The 18389-nt window shown below is 42.3% G+C and overlaps 1 protein-coding gene across 1 annotated transcript; it reads left to right on the forward strand.

Annotated features, from left to right (window-relative positions):
- Positions 1 to 317: 317 nt before the first annotated feature.
- On the forward strand, positions 318 to 1196 carry LOC308103001 (cyclin-A1-like; the record flags this gene model as incomplete). The annotated part of the gene is made up of 1 exon (XM_080452856.1): positions 318 to 1196. The coding sequence occupies one exon, from the start codon at positions 318 to 320 to the stop codon at positions 1194 to 1196; it is 879 nt and encodes a 292-aa protein (XP_080308982.1).
- Positions 1197 to 18389: the final 17193 nt, after the last annotated feature.

Genomic DNA, 18389 nt, shown 5'->3' on the forward strand with positions numbered 1-18389 from the left:
AATCATTTTTGGTTTGAGATTGTGTTGATAATTAACTTTTAAGAAGTGCCGCTCTTATATGACAACTCCCCTGCTTACAGTATAAATACTCTATTGCATCTCATTTGATTATGTGATGATAAACTATTGCTATAGATTGTGTTTAATCATCTGTCTTATACAGTATGCATACAGTATATGTTGTTATAATGATATCAACCTCTCTCTCTCTCTCTCTCTCTCTTACAGACACAAACTTCAAGACAGACATGGCAACACGTGAGAAAATGATTCAGATGGCATTTGGTGAAATGTTAAACAAATTTCACAAATACACCATGGTTCTCTTCACTGTTGGTGAAAGGCTTAAAGGTAAACCAGATGAGTCTATGACTTCCCAACCAGATGACTCCCTGCATTCACACGATGTGTTTTGTGCGTCCGAGTACACAGAGGAGATTCACCACTATTTGCGGCAGAGAGAACTGAAGTGCAGGCCGAAGGTAGGCTACATGCAGCATCATCCAGAGCTCACCAGCAACATGCGGATGGTTCTGGTGGACTGGCTGGTGGAGGTCAGCGTGGAGTACAAGCTGTGTGACGAGACCCTGCATCTGGCCATCTGCTACCTGGACCGCTTCCTCTCCCTCACCAAGAGTGTGAAGCGAAGCAAGCTGCAGCTAGTCGGCACAGCTGCCCTAATGATTGCTGCGAAATATGAGGAGATCTACCCACCTGAGCTGAAAGAGTTTGTGTACATCACAGGCGACACTTACAGCAGGGCACGACTGCTGAAGATCGAGATCATCTTCATCAAGGTGTTGGCCTTCCAGTTGTCCACGCCCACCGTCCAATACTTCCTGAAGCAGTACATGACCGTTCAGTCTGTCTGCTCCCAGACGGAGAGCCTGGCCCTGTATGTGTCGGACCTGAGCCTGTTGGAAGTGGAGCCCTTCATCCAGTATGTCCCATCTGTAGTGGCGGCTGCAGCCTACTGCCTGGCCAACTACACCGTCAACACGTGTCTATGGCCCGTCTCATTGGAATCCTTCACCGGTTACACCTTGGCTGAGTTGGCACCCTGCCTAGAAGAGCTCCACAAACTTTACAGAACTGCAAAGAAGCTCCCTCAGCGGTCGATCAGGGGAAAGTACAACAGTTCAAAGTATGACTATGTCTCACAGATGAGTGCACCTGCTGTCATCCACATGCCATGAACGGCCCCCCCTCGGACCTCCTTATTTTTTTCTTTTACTGAATGGGAACATGACTTGTCTCTAGGGGTGTCACGATACTCGATACGTATCGAAATCGAACCGAAAATGACGTTCGATACAGTGTATCGAAATCAAAAGCCGTATCGCGATTCAAGGGTTAACTCCCGCGCATGCACACATCCGATTGCACGTCCGGGTGAAGCCATGCTGCTAGCAGCTGTTGTGTTTTTCCGTGCATCGCGCATGCGTGCTTACGACGGGGGAGAAAAAAAAGACGACACGACCAACCCACGCACACCACAGAGGAGTTTGGAGTAGACAGAGAGAGACACCGCTGTAGCGTTGCATCTGTACTAGGCTACTACTTTACATTTCACCATGGCCACTGCTGAAGCCTAGCCTGGGATCCTGCCTACTTCGCTACGTTCGGCGGATTTTTTTTCTCTTCGCTTCGCAGAGAGAAAAAAAAATTCCACCGAACGTAGCGAAGCAGGCTGGATCCCAGGCTAGCTGAAGCCAGCGATGGTAATGATGATACACAAACGGAAGAATTGGAAAACCCTCCCGCTTCCTTTAAGTCAAAAGTCTGGCTATATTTTGGCTTCCCAGTGAATTATGAGGGCACCCGACGCGTTGTTGACAAAACGGCTACCGTTTGTCGATTATGCTCCACATTGATAGTTGCTCCGTCTTCTCTTTTCCCCCTCTACACCTATACCTCACGGCCAAACATCGCCGATCTACAAGCTCACAACGCCTCACAGCGCGAGGCGTTGTGAGCTTGTAGATCTGCTATTTTTGGCTAAAGTTCACCTCAGAAAAGGGATGGGGTTAAGGTAAAAAAATAACCTGTTGAAGACCCCTGGCTTAGCTTATTATTCACATTTCTTGTTTGTTAAAGCTCTTACCTGTTCAAACAATGTGAACATACTTTAAGATGTTTAAGAACATGTAGCCAAATAACGGTTGTCTTTGGATCCTTTTTTCTTACATGTTCATCTTTGTATTTAGATTTTATTTTGTTATAGAGCTTCTTGTTGTTAACTCATCTTAAAGAAGAATCTGAAAATGACAGTTGTTGTAAGGGCATAAAACCCTTTTTGTTATTCTCATTCTCATTTGATATTATTCAAATAAAAGGGACTTATTGAGAAACATGTGTTTTTCTTTACAAATCAAGACAATAGCCTAAATGTATAATCATATAGCCCTCAAAGCTGAAAAAAATACGTTTTAAAAATATATATCGTATCGAAAATCGAATCGAATCGTGACCTTAATATCGAAAGTCGAATCGAATCGTGGATTAGGCGTATCGTGACACCCCTAGGTTCCGTGAAAAAGCACCAAGGTTCCAAGAATCTAGAACGGAACCAGTTCTAGAACCAAAGTTATTTTTGGTTCCATAACCAACCAAAGTTATTTTGGTGGAAAAGGGGTCAGAGTAAACACTCACATGAGGTTCTCCATGATAACATGACATGTAAGTACAAATGGAACCAAATGGACCCTTACGGGTCCATTTGCTTCCATTCGTGCACTCTCAGAGTTACGGACATGTAAAGGTCCATTTGGTTCCATTTGTACACTCTCAGAGTTACAGACCTGTAAGGGTCCATATGGTATCCCCTCGAGTAACCCTGGGGGTCCCCGGACCTCACTTTAAGAACCACTGTCCTATGCAATCAGTGTTGCATTTGCTGAATTGGAACGTGGTTGCACTCTATTTTAATGACGTGACACGCACGTCGCTTAACACCTACACTACAGGTCACACAATGGACAATTGATATGCATCTAGGCTCGTTCCTATGTTAATCCACCTGGTGTGAGTCGGGAGCCTTTGTAAACTTTGTTGAGGTGTGAATTTAAAGTTGTTTTAAATCTATGCGTGTGCCTGCGCGTGCTCCTGTTCAAAAAGCTTGTTAAACGGCGTGTTAGGCCGTCCCATGAGCAATGCAACCCTGTATGCAATGTTACTGCAACCCATAATAAAGTCTGGTCAAGGCATTGGTCTGAAGTCTGAGCGGAATCATGTTATTTAGCCATTTTATTTCCACAGACAGACCCCTTAATTCTACTTGTCTGTTATTTGCTCTTTGTTTTTATTCCCCCAAAGAAAATAATAAAGTAGGACATGGAGCAGACATGTAGCCCCTTAATTCTACTTGTCTCTTATTTGCTCTGCGTTTTTTGTCCCAAAGCAAATAATAAAGTAGGACATGGACCGGACAGCGAAGGGCAGATTGTATAATCCGCAAACGTACCCATTAACCGTGTCCCCCCATTACAGGCTGTGCCCAGTGGTTATACTGGTTTTATACCAGTTGTAATGCAGATGACCACAAGCATACTGGAAGCTCCTCGCGCTGCGCTGTGGTTTTCCAGGCCTCCAGTTTTCAGACCCACCGCCTTGGCCTCACTTTTAAATCTCTAGTCACACACACACACACACACACACACACACACACACACACACACACACACACACACACACACACACACACACACACACACACACATACACGCCAATCCAATTACTCTCCATGTATGCAACAGAACTTGTTTTTCTATTAATTTACATGACAGCCAATCCAAGCTTGTACAAAAGCAGCTCTCGCTCGACCCAGTTTTAAATGAGTCGGGCACGGCGGGTGCCAGCGAGGGACGGCGAAAACCGATTGGCTGTCGCCGCGCCAAGCCCAGCGGACCAAAATGTACTTATCTCCGGCTAGCTCGAGGATAAGGAGCTAACCGTTGTTGTTGTTTTTGCACACATTATAACTCGTGAGCGCGTGCAAATGGAACCAAATGGACCCGTAAGGGTCCATTTGGTTCCATTTGCATGCTCTCAGAGTTAAACGAACACCAAGGATTTGACTGTGTTCCACTCGGAGCAGGAGCTACTTAACATTTAGCCTTCGGCGGGACTATAAAACTTGTAACACAGCCCGTAAAGTTATGAAGTCCTCGTTTATTGTGTTTTTCACAAGTGCAGGCGCGTACGTAAAAGACCCTGTTGGCGCATTAGAGCGACGTAATTGAATAATAATGGGGTTTTTACAAGTGGAGTTTGGTCGGGGATTGGCGCAGATAGCGGCTTGTCGGGGTCCGTTCATTGCCGTGCCCTAGCTGTGGCCCAGCTGTGAATTAATTAAGTGGCCTGACCACAACGCTGGGTGGCATGGGAAAGTGTCAAGTTACCACCGTAGCGATGAGAAATCAGCAGAGAGATAGGCAGAATATTTGCTCATTACGAGTTGTTGTTTGTGGTGTTGTGTTTTACACTTTCCATGAAGAGTGTGGAAGACTTAAAGGAGAATTCCGGACATTTTAAGTGTTATCTTTGATGTCTCGTTACTCACCTACCGACGTAAAAAGTGGCGTTCTTTTTTTCCAGAGATTCCCCTGTCGTCATTTTTTAAACCCCCTCCGTTGTCATAATGGGAGCGCGTGGCTTAGGGAAATTCGTCTATTATAACCGATGCAATGTTATTTTTTTCTCTACTACTAGTCATTGTAGAGTCTCATGATAGTCAAACATGCGCTGAAAGTTCCTGAGAGGCTACCGTTAATGGCGAACGATTTAACACTGGTTGCTTGTTTCTTTCCAGAACCTGGCAACTTGGTGTTGCCAGGTTGAGAAACAAGCAACCAGTGTTAAATACGCCTTATATGCATTAATACATTATAATTGCCCTCTATAATTAGAATTAAAAATGAAAAACACCTGAAATATTTTATTTATTTTAGAAATGGTTAATCTTTTACTCAATAGGGACAACTCCCGTCGCAAATTGATGATGTCATTTTGTAGTCATGTGTAGTCCAGCCCTGTGGAATGTATGTGCTAATAAAAAGTTTTTTTAATATTGCTTTGATGCTCATATTAACCTTAGGAAATATTAAGTTGTTTTTTATTAACACATGCATTCCATAGGGCTAGACCACACATGAACATATGACATCACCAACTTGCGATGGGAGCGGTCCCTATTGAGTGAAAGATGTACTATATTTCTAAAATAAATACAAATTTCAGGTGTTTTTCATTTCTAGTTTTAGTTATAGAGGGCAATTAGCCAGGGATCCAATCTGTATATGGTAGAGTTGTATGTTAATGCTCTACACTAGGATAACTGAGTTTTTCTTTATGGCTTACCATTAAATTTAAATCTGAGCAAAATCTCAAGGTCGATACCGAACAACTTAGTGTATGAGTAGTAGCATGGCTTGCATAACTACTGTATGACTGGGAGCTGATGGTACGTAATGCGCTCCACTTCAGCGTCCATCTCCCAGGGGTCCAGCCAGCACATCATTTGAGAAGGGGACAGACACACACCCTCGTTCTGGGCTGATATAGACGACAATAACCAACTCCCACCTACTTTTTACATCTGCAGTTGGTTGGAGGCGGTCTCCCTACTCTTCCACTGAATTATTCCCACAAGCTTTTATCAAAGGCTTTCTTATCTTGTTAACAGACACACAGACAGGGGGACTTGATTACTCTGTCTTAACCCATTAAAACCAGGAAAGCATCTGTGTCATTTTAGATTTTAGCTATATATATATATATATATATATATATATATATATATATATATATATATATATATATATATATATATATATATAGAAACACTTGTTTTTCTGAAAACTCTTTAGAACAGTGGTTCTCAAAAATAGCAGATATACAAGCTCACAGTGCGTCACTTCGTGCTGCGCTGCAAGCTTGTACATCTGCTATTTTTGAAAAAGTTATTTTTTCCCCCAAAATCTTTTCTGAGGGTTCCTGGCACAAAACATTCTCAGATGGGGATCCACCAAATATGTATCAATTTGGGGGTCCTAGTAGTTTGAGAACTACTGATTTAGAAGGCATGTGAATCGGCCTCAGGCCTTACCTTTGGTTACCATAGATGGGACTGATGTCTACTGGCAGGATGACTGTACTTTACACAGACATTGATTGATGGAATTGATTTTTTTTTTTTTTTTTTATAAAAAGAAAGGGCACATCAGCACCTCCAAAAAGGACAACAGCAACACACACAAATATCAGCGAGGATAAAAACGATAAAGCCCGGAGGCTTGTTTCCATTGTTGTCCTCTATAGACATAACAATGACAAAACAGGACTGAGGTCTACAGACAGGGGGAGTGTACTTCACGCAGACAGACAGACAGACAGACAGACAGACAGACAGACAGACAGACAGACAGACAGACAGGGTGAATGTACTTCAGACAGACAGACAGACAGACAGACAGACAGACAGACAGACAGACAGACAGACAGACAGACAGACAGACAGGGTGAGTGTATTTCACTAGCAGGCTATACTAACTGTGTCAAACTGATCTCACACCACCAGCCTTGTGTTGCCCTTCCTGAGAGGGCAAATGAGGACAAGCTTGTCTGTGTGTCTGTGTGTGTGTGTGTGTGTGTGTGTGTGTGTGTGTGTGTGTGTGTGTGTGTGTGTGTGTGTGCGTGCGTGCGTGCGTGCGTGCGTGCATGCGTGCGTGTGTGTGTGTGTGCGAGAGAGAGGAAGTAAGTGTGTGAGAGAGAGGAACAGTGTGTGTGTGTGTGTGTGTGTGTGTGTGTGTGTGTGTGTGTGTGTGTGTGTGTGTGTGTGTGTGTGTGTGTGTGTGTGTGTGTGTGTGTGTGTGTGTGTGTGTGTGTGTGTGTGTGTGTGTGTGTGTGTGTGTGTGTGTGTGTGTGTGCGCGCGCGTGTGCGTGCGTGCGCCTGCACGTGTATATGCATGCATGCGTGCTTGTGCATGTGTGTTTGCAGAAAGCTCAGATCCTGTTTTTTATGACAGGCCGTAAAGAAAAACTCAGTTACCCTCAAAAGGGCACAGGCTGTGACCTACGACCACATCACACACACACACACACACACACACACACACACACACACACACACACACACACACACACACACACACACACACACACACACACACACACACACACACACACACACACACACACACACACACGCCACTGCACACACAGAGCGTATTCAGCTACCGAAGGGGCGGAAGTTCAAACTGCGTTCAGCGCGTATGACTCTGTAATTAGGAGCATGTGAGAGGAGCCTTATGGAATTGGCTGGACGCAGTTCTCACCCGTAATGTGAGCCGCACACAGCCGCACACATCAGTGGACGCAGCGCCTCCTCCGCCATCAGGGATGGAACACTAATTAGAGGATGATAGATAGATGCAACGGTGGAAGAGAAGTACTCAGATATGTTTACTTAAGTACAGTGGTGTAAAGTAAATAAGTACATTTACTCAAGTACTGTACTTAAAGTAAAATTTTGAGGTACTTTTACTTCACTGGAGCATTTCCAAATTGTCTATACTTTTACTTCTACTCCACTACAACTCAGAGGCAAATATTGTACTTTTATTCCACTGCAATTATTTTAAAACTTTAGTTACTAGTTACTTTGCAGATATAAATGATTACATTGTAAGACATACATTAACCACTTTAGCCCTATTTTATACCTAGGCTGTGCGACGCGTTGTGAGCTTGTAGATCTGCTATTTTCAAACATTTTAGTACTTTTACTTTTGGTACATTTTGATACCAATACTTTAGTACTTTTACTCAAGTAAATTTTGAATTCCGGACTCTTACTTGTAACAGAGTACTTCTACATTGCAGTATTGATACTTTTACTTAAGTAAAACATTTGAGTACTTTTTCCACCACTGCTTAAGTAAAAGTATCAATACTGCAACATAGAAATACTCCATAAAAGCTCAAACTAAATGCAATGCCTCGACTCCTGCAATTCCAAGTGCTTCGCGCCGCGTTTCGAGCTTGTAGATCTGCTGCTTTTGATACTTTTGTGTGACGCTGTGGTATGATCACGTAGGGCGTTAATTGAAAAAACACAAAAAATTCAAATATATAGATAAGCGGTTTCGGCCCGACAGCAGCGATATATTCAGTGCACGGTGCACGCATCCTGGAATAAAGAACGTCTCAGGCATTTTGTCAACAGTGATTTAAAGCGGTATTTGGTTTTGAACACGTCATGTTGCCAACAGTACGGCCATAAAACGCTGACAGATTTAGAGGCACTCTCACTGTACGTATGAAGAGACACAAATTCACTCCCTGTCAAATATATGCATTACGCACATTTTGCACACAGAGAGAGAGAGAGAGAGAGAGATGGTGAAAAAAGTGTTTTACTTACTTTAGTAAAAGTTTGAATACTGCAAAGCAGAAACACTTACAAGTTACAAGTAAAAGTCTGGTAATCCAAAATTACAGAAGTATTGGCATCAAAATAATACTTAAAGTACCAAAAGTAAAAGTACTCATTATGCAGAATGTCCTGTTTCACAAGTTAAATACAAGTGTCTAAAATATATAAAAATATTTTGCGTTGCGCTCACAACGCGAAGCGCTGTGAGCTTGTCGATCAGCTATTTTCAAATAGCCAAAGTATAAATAGGGCTGAAGTGGTTAATGCATGTTTTAAGTAACTAGTAGTAGAAGTAAAAAATATTGAAAATTGGATATACTCCAGTCAAGTAAAAGTACCTCAAAATTGACTTAAGTACAGTACTTGATTAAATGTACTGTACTTTCCACTATGGAGAGGGACAGCTGTGAATGGTTTGAGAGACAAAGAAAAGAAGGTTGTTTTTAACGCCATCAAAGGGAACATCAAGTTGAAGTAGTTGGACGTATACCGATTCAAATCCGGCTCAAAATGTTGGGCTCTGCTAGAAGTCATTTCCCTTCATGGTTGCGAGGTCTGGGGGGCCACTAGCTAACCAAGATTCTACTAAATGACAAACACCAAAGTGAGATTCTGCCGAGTTCTACAAATCCTATCTCTGCATCCAACGGAAAATAGTGCATGCAGGGTAGAATTAGGGCGACATTTCAGACATTTAACCACTTGACCTTTGGGCTGATCTTTGGCCTGCCCTTGGTCTCGTTATTTTGGCAAATGTCCCCCCCAGAATGCTAGGGTTCAAGTATTTAACACATTGATTGCATAGATCGAATATATGTGTTCTTTCAAATCCATCACTTTATTGCCTAGATCGAATATATGCGTTCTTTAATTTTTTGGGTAAAATTCCACAAGGGGCGACCTAACACAGCTTTGGAATGATCGATCGTCTCTCAGAGAAGAAAAATGTGGATGTGACATCATTCCAAAAAACGTCACTTCCACCCGCCCCAATGATGGGATTTTCAGAAAAAACTGTAACTCGGTTTATTTTATTTTCATTGAAAACCACCCGTTTTCAGCGGACCAAAGCTCCAAAATGGCGGATCGCGGTTGGAAACCTGTCGTTCCCATGGATACACAGATCCTTCCGCCTATCACAGGAACCTTTTTCGTGTTCTTTTTTTTTTACACAATGTCGGTTCCACAGCGTTTCAAATATCATCGGATTGAGGTAATTATACGCTGGCACCGGGATAGAAAACTATGTTTAATATCTTCGGCAATCAATGTGTAAAAAGAAAGTTCCAAGTACACAAAGATTTGGCGGCCCTCATGAATTAACTCTGAGGACCCTCTAGAGGGGTCCAGGATCCCCTGTTGAAGACCCCTCTATAGAGACAAGCAGAAAGAAACTTCAGACCAACATACAGTACTTAAAGAAATTATAAGAAAACAAAAAAAAATTAAAAAAAATACTACCTGACACATTGGGAAGAATCAAACACAAACCAGAGCAGATTGGAATGCTATTTGGCCCCTAAGACAGAGAATACACAGTGGCAGAACACCTGGGCACTGTCTGTGACTGATCCAAAACCAAGGGAATCCTTGACTACAGTTATGTACAGACTGGGTAAACAGAGAGAGAGAGAGAGAGAGAGAGAGAGAGAGAGAGAGAGAGAGAGAGAGAGAGAGAGAGAGAGAGAGAGAGAGAGAGAGAGAGAGAGAGAGAGAGAGAGAGAGAGAGAGAGAGAGAGAGAGAGAGAGAGAGAGAGAGAGAGAGAGAGAGAGAGAGGCCACGCACACAAGCCCTCCTAGCTTCAAAGAGAAGACAGAGGTACTAAACTGTAGACCACTGATTCCCTTTTTAGCTCAAAAGACCCAAAAGAAAAATTTGATGTTTGCCCGGGACCCCAAACTAGTGAAAATAGCAGATCTACAAGCTCACAACGCGTTGTGAGCTTGTAGATCTGCTATTTTCACTAGTTCTTAAACATTTGTATTTTATTTATGGGAATTATTGGATTTTTTAAAATGTAAATACCTGTGACATTTTTTTGAACGTTTTTAATTGATGAAAAGTTGTGTATTCTTTCGTTTTAAAGTTTTTTTCAATCTTTTGAAATTATATATATATATATGTATATATATTGTTTTTAAATGTAGGAAACGGAATCGTGACCCATCAAAATTGGTCCATGACCCAAACATGGGTCCCAACCCACTGTTTGGGAAACAGTGCCGTAGACCTGCATATTTCACATCTTATTTCAACATACTATTCCTAGCTGTATTAGGAAATGATAAAAAAAAGATGAATTAGTGTAGCAATAACTTATAGAAATACACTATACATGACATATATATTATACAGTACATATACATTCCTTTATATGATACACAGTGAAATCCCAAGGGTTAACTTTAAACCCTCTGACCTGTAAGGGGTTCAGTGTCTTGCTCAGGGACACATCGGCATGTAGACTGGGGGAGCGAGCCGAGGGTCGAACCGGCAGCTTTTCCATTCCCATGACGGCCTCTCTCAGCTACAGCTGAGGATTTTTTACTGTGTACACTATAAGCCATTTTCCAAGTCATCATGTGAAAGATATTACCCCCCTACCCCCCCCCCTCCCCCAAAAAAAGGAAAAAGTGGTATCTCCCGAAAGGCTATTTTTCTTTTCTTTTACTACGCTCCAGAGGTATGTGTGAAATGGTACGTCCCAGGTGGTCGGCAGAATGTGCTCGTACGGTAGGAAAGTTCTGTCTGCGCGGTGCTTCTTCGTTAACCCATTAAGACCGGGAACGCATCCGTGTCACTTTGCGGTTTCTTTGGCTAATAAAAAAAAATAGCAGATATACAGGCTCATGAGCTTGTAGATCTGCAATTTTTTTTTAATCGTGAGAATTTGTGCAAATCTTTGAATATATATTGTAACTCAAATCTTCTCTTCTGGTGTCTACAGATGTCTTCTAAATCCAAAAAGAAAAACATATGTTGCTATGATCAGTGGTTCTCAAACGTTTTCAAAATGATATGTATTCGGACACGGACCCCCATCTCAAAATATGTTGTTCCAGGGACCACCACAAAGATTTGAGTTCAAAATGTTCGCTTTAAAAATATACATATATTCAAAGATTTGCACGCATTTTCACGATTTTTCAAAAATAGCACATCTACAAGAATGAGCTTGTATCTGCTATTTTTGAATAGCCAAGGTATAAAATAATGGTTGCGTTCCCAGTTTGATTGGGTTAATGTACCTCTGATGGTTCCCATGGATGACTGCTTTGTAATTACTCCTGTGTTGAACACAGGGAAAGGTCTGAACTGTAGGAAATGAAAGGAGCAGATGTACAACGACATGTCAACGCCACGAAATGTAAGACATAGTGACATGACAAGGAGGGAAGGAGGGAACGAGGGCAGGATGGGAAGAAGGAAGGAAGGAAGAAAGAATAAATTAAAATAATAAATTAAAGAAAGAAGGAAAGAAAGAAAGAATACATTAAAGCAAGAAAGAAAGAAAGGAAGGAAGAATATAAACACACACACACACACACACACACACACACACACACACACACACACACACACACACACACACACACACACACACACACACACACACACACACACACACACAGACTACTCTGATTGGTATAAAGCAGTTAAACTGCTTTTAACCAGGATTTTATAAGGTCTCCAAATGCTACCAGTGTTTCCAATATGACAATAAAGTGTGCATGTGTGTGCCTGCGTGCGTGTGTGCATGTGCATGAGTGCGCTTGCGTGCGCACACAACTCAAACCGAAATAATAACTGCCTTATGCCTGGCGCCTGGCAATGGAAGGACAAAATAAAGAATCAAAAAAGAGACAACAAGGTACAGTATACAGGGGGTCACCTGTATACTCATTATATTCATTCATATATTCACTGGCAAAGATCTATTTATTAGCTGCAAATTCCTTTAAAAAAAAACAATATCATGAACACAACATCCAAAATCCGCCACAAACACGAACGACTGCACCGTCTGACGCACAAACTCTGTTTCACAGCTTGATTGTGTCCTGACGAGTCACGACTACACCCCTCGACTGACGCAGCCGTGATAGGCAAACCCGGACTGGCGGAGATATCTGCACTCCGAGGGGTAGTCATTAATACATTGTTTGTTCTGTCAGACAGAAACCTTGTATCCATATTTTAAGTGACCTCTTTCTGTATGTTTTTCTGAAAACTTTGCCCTACTTTCTCATACTACACAAAAGTAGCAAAAATAGCAGATCTACAAGCTCAAAACGTTTTGAGCTTGTAGATCTGCTATTTTCACTATTTACCGTAATATTTAAAATGTATATATTATAAAAAAAAAGGAACGGTTTTGGACAGAAACTATATTCACTGTAAATGTATATGTATTGATAGACATATCACTCATTCTTACCTGTATTCTCTCCTGTGTTTCATTATCACAGCTGTTGCTGCTATGACACATGGAATTTTGCTAAAATAAACTTTAAACTCATTATATCTTATCTTAAAATGTCGCAGGCCATGATATTTTATAAATATAGTGTAGTTTTAGCACACAGTCCACCTGTTTCCACTCTCAAACGTGACAGAGTCCCATTACTGCCCTACACACCAAATCCCTCTGTGGGATAATAAAGCAAAAAATAAATACATTAAAATAGGCTCGGCTGCTATAGTCACACACTACATTCAAACTATATGTTTTTCAGTTGTTGTTTAAAATTATCCACAGAGGGCCTATGCAGTTCAAAACCTTCAAGGCGGGGTGTTCCATAATTTAGGGGTGCAGTGGGTAAAAGCAGCATCCCGCAAATCCCTTTTTTGGCAAAGTTGGGAACAACTAAAACGGCCATCTGCTGAGCGGCGAAAGGGCTCCACGAAGGTAGCCTGGGACCAGACGAATCTGCGAGTGCAAAAAATAAATTGCACTCTGCGATTTGGGTCTGGCACCGCTCCATAGAGAATCCATTTCCTGCTCCAGGAGACGTGGGTGACCAATCAGGGCCCAGTATTCGAATATGGGAGACTGTGATTGGTAGTTGGTTGTAGGTCTAACCAATTGCGTCGAGGGCCATTGTTTTGATCCCGCCCCTTGGGGAAAAAAAACTTCGTCATGGAAGCACCAGACTCATATCCACGCAGTGATATAGTCTGGCTACGCCAGGCTACCACGAAGGGACATGAAACAACATGGAGTCTGAGATGTGAGAAGGTGCTCCGTCCTCAAGTGCCTTGAATCCATCGTAGAAGACGTGTGTAAAGTGACGGGGCGCTCGGGTGGCGCAGTGGTTAAAGTGCCTGCTCGCCACCACCGCGGAGGTTGTGGGTTCTAATCCACCGTGGTGCATCCGAGCTTTGTCGAGCGTCTATACCAGTGGTTTTCAACCAGTGGTCCGGGGCCTTGGGGAGGTACCAGGGGGTCCCCAGCTAAATTAGTTAGCATAGCGTCATTTTAACCACTTAGCTTTGGCTATTCAAAAATAGCAGAACTACAAGCTCATAGCGCGGCACCGAGTGCCGCGCTATGAGCTTGTAGATCTGCTATTTTTGAAAAATCTTGAAAATGTGTGCATATCTTTGAATATATATATTTTTAAAGTGAACGTTTTTAAACTCAAATCTTCTCCTCTGGGGGTCCCTGGCACGAAGCATTTTCAGATGGGGGTCCGTGGCCAAATGTATATCAATTTAGGGGTCCTTGGCATGAAAAAGGTTGAAAACCACTGGTCTATATACGAACACAATTGGCCCGTGTTCGGGGGAGGGAAGCCGGGCGGGGGAGGGTGATATTTGTCATTGCACGATTCCTGGGGGGCGGGGCCTATCAGCAGGGAGTGTTGGGCGGGAGGAGTAGGATGAAGGCTCTACGTCCTCCTGGTGGGGGCTCCTCACTGGAAGATGAGTCAGTAGGATACAACAGCAGTGACAACACAGAAATAAATGTGTGTGGGGAGGAATCAATTGGCATAATGACTAAATTGGGGATAAAAAAGATAAAAAATTTAAGATATTGTATATATTGTACATTCACTAAAAGGAGGTGTGGCCATCAATAAATGGTGCATTTACATAACGTCATTCTCCAAAGCATTTTTCACGGTAGAGGAAATCATTAGGGGCACCAACCTGCACATCGGAAGCAGTTAAGGGTTCAGCGTCTCGCTCAAGGACACTTTGACACGAAGCCAGGAGGATCCCGGGGGCCTTCTGATTCTATAAGACGGCCGCTCTACCTCCTGATTCACTGCCAGCCCCCAGTAGGATTCATCCTCTGGGGAGCATAAAGCCACACAGCAAATACCATAGTAAACTACCCAGTAGTTCCTGTGATATGTTGTTTGGGAACAACATATCATAGCAAATATCAAATAGCCGATCTACGACTATTATGACATGCCCTATAGCAGCGCTACTTAACCCGCGGCCCCAACGCAGCGTCTTGGCGGCCCCTCATGTTTTTTTTTTAAAGCACAGGATAAAAATATACATTTCCGTTCAAATATATGGGTTGCTAATTTTTTTTTTTAAAACAAACATCAATTGTTACAGGTATAATGCATAGTTTTCTATGCATTTCGGGTTTTTTGGGGGGTTTGACCCCCATTTTTTTCCGGACGCGCAGGGTAGGTGTCCCTTATTTCAATCTCTGGGAGTTGGCAACCCTAACCTTGCCATAGGCCTACCTTAGCTTTTGCTGAACTGATGCCACTGGACATACACACAAAATAAACAGGTACAGTGAAAAGAATATGATGTAAAATGTACATTTTCTTATAACAATAACAATGCGTAGTGTGTGTTACAAAATCGAAAAATCCAAAATAGGTCATTTTTAGCTTGCGGCCCCTTGGACTTTTGATATTTTGCTGAGTGGCCCCTGAGCCATCTTCAGTTGAGTAGCCCTGCCCTATAGGGAGCGCTACGATTCACGTGGCTAAAAAGACTGAATTATGTAATAATGCCCCGCCTTTTCCCCCCCGAAAAGGCTAAAGGGATAAATGTAAACTATATGTTATGCCGTTAATAGCTGTGTGATATTGTAGATGACAGTACAAAAGCTGTGGGTGCGCTATAGAGGCTTGCGGGCTGTAATTTGGGGCCACTTATCAGCTGGATGATTGATGGAGCTGACGATTGATGGAGCTGACACTGAACAGTAGAGGACTATGGGACTGGTTCTCAGCCTGTGGTTCGGGGCACCACCAGGGGACCAAACGGACCCTTATTCTGGTACTAACTCTGAGAGTGTACCGATGATTTTCTTAATGTGCATCATGTTTTCTCATTCATCAGTAAAAATAAAAATAAAGTGAGAATTTAAGGACGTTTAAGACCTTTTTAATACCTCTGAAATTAAAAAAAGATAAAAGACCATTACTGTTTCAAAAGTAATCAAACAAACTATACTATAAAACATGGTCAAACATTTTCCAAATTGTCAAACATTATCCTACCTAAGAAAGAGGCAAATCTGTCAGGGTGTGGGACCCGGGTGTTTTTGGACACATAAGCAGGAACTCAAACTCAAAGTACACTCAGGAAACCAAGAAGGACAGTTTACGAAGACTTTACTAAACTTAAACAAGGTTAACACAAGCATATACTGAAAACACAGGCTACACAACAGCTCGCTCAACACACACTGAAAACCAGGAGAAGCATACAACAGTACAATGAACCAGCACAGAGAGCAGTCACAGACAGTCTTAAATAGTCTCTGGCCAACTAGGCAGTCATTAGGCCAACAGCTTGCAGCTGTGAACCCAGGAGGAGCTCAGTCTGTCAATCAAGGACTCACGGGGGGAGGGGTGAGCAGAGAGTGGGAATATAGATATAGAAACCTAGATACCTCATTGACCTCTGCAGTTCATTGGAGCGACCTGTATCGCGGCCATTTTGGAGTAGCCTGGGACCAGACGCATCTGCCAGTGCAAAAAAAAAAATGCCCTCTGCGATTTGGGTCTGGCACCACTCCGTTGTGAATCCAGGTCCAAGTCCCGGAAAAGACTCGCTGTGATTGGCCAGTAGTCAGGAAGCTTGCCTTCTCCAAAATGGCGCCCGAGATATGACGCCTCCGAGCCAGAGGTGGCGTCTACCTTTATAATATAAAGGTACTATATTAGGTACATATTATGTCTATGGTGGGGAAGGCAGGGGACAGACCCAGGACGTGACAAGATCAGCTATTTTCACAATATTCATCTGTGGAACTGAGTCAAACAAAATGTAACGCCTACAATTCCAAGTGCTTGTCAGGGTGATGGGTCCCCAGTTCATTATGATTTTTTTGGGGGGGTCGCGGCCTGAAAGGTTTGAGAAGCAGTGAAGTAGATGATTGATTTTGCTGCACTGGGACGTCAAACGGATTGTGAAAGTGTTCATTCACACCATCAGGAATGGGACGGGGCCTGTTCCATTCACACCACCGGGGCCCGTTCCATTCCTGAATGTGTGTGTGAAAACTTTCACACGGCCCCTGTGTGTATCATCATCATCATCTGGGAAGAGGGGATAGGAAACAAGTGGCATGATGATGAGGAAAAGAGAAAAAGAGAAAAAGCGAGTGTGTTAGAGAGAGCAAACCAAGCTAGTTGAAAATGAGCTGGATGAAGCAGCAAAGGGATGGACGTTTTTCACACCTCCATGTTCTATGTATGCCTTAAAAGTGGTGTGAGTGATTTATGTTAAGTTTTGAGTAATACATATTACAGTTACTATTTTCCAAAAGTAACGAGTTACTATTTTTACGAGCCTTTGGTGGTACTGTGGGCTTGAGTGTCTAGACTTTATTTATTTTCATTCCGTGATCGTGAGTTGTTTTTAGTCCGTTGATATAATGGTCAAATGGATATAAATGTTAAATACAGTTTTGAACAATATTAATAGGCTATTTAAAATGTAATTTTGTTATAGCCTAAGAATGTTTTTTCCCCACATTCTGTCAGAAACCATGGGTTGCTGAGGGAGCCTTTTTCCAGAATTATTGTTGTTGAACTGAAGCACTTAATAAAAACTACACATCTTGTAGGCTTGTTATGTGTAATGCTCAGTGGATTATTTACATGTGTCAAGCCTGCCAATGCAAAATGTATGCTCTGTTTATTCAAGAGCTGGAGAGATAGGGAGACCCCTGTTACTGAACAAACACTCTTGCACTAATACACTCTATAGCAATGATTACTATCACAATAGAGCTTCACAACTTACAGTTGAACAAACAAACACACATCACGTACATGGCCCTTTAAACCTCTGGATTTCACAGTGCAGTTATTCAAATGACTCTTATCTGGGTGGCTTTAAAAACCTTTAAAACTAAGTTCTCTGAGTTTAATTAGCTACAAGTACAAAGACAAAACAATAATAAAATACATGAATTGTTTGCAGATTTTAGATTATTTTTTTTAAAATCTTGTGCTGCTTCCAATATGCAGCATAAAACGCTGTGGTTGAATGTTCCACAGAGATAAAAGTGTTCTTTGTGTGTAAGAGCATTTTAATTCATCTCAATCTCTGAACTCAAGCGTTCATGGGAGGTCGTGTTCTAGGATTGTGTTTTCCCATAGTTTTGATCTTTACAGTATATTGTCACTGTCTGGGCAGAAAGCTGTATCTCCATATTTCAACGTTTTAATGTTTATTTTTGTCATTTAATGCCCTACTTCATCTTACAAGAGCAAAGGGTAGTGAAAATAGCAGATCTATAAGCTCACAATGCCTCCCATCGCGAGGCACACATCTTGTACTGATTGATTGATTGTGTACTTTATTATGTAATGCAATTATGCAACCAATGCTAAAAGGATAACACAAACACATCTTTGATGGCCTGTTTCCATTGTGGACCTGTGGGTACTAATCCTGCCGCAAATATTTCTTCAGGTGGGGCGGTCCGTGGCCAAATATGTATTAATTTGGGGATCCTTG

The sequence above is a fragment of the Gymnoscopelus braueri genome (assembly GCF_963280865.1).
Source record: "Gymnoscopelus braueri genome assembly, chromosome: 16".
NCBI classification, from domain to species: domain Eukaryota; kingdom Metazoa; phylum Chordata; class Actinopteri; order Myctophiformes; family Myctophidae; genus Gymnoscopelus; species Gymnoscopelus braueri.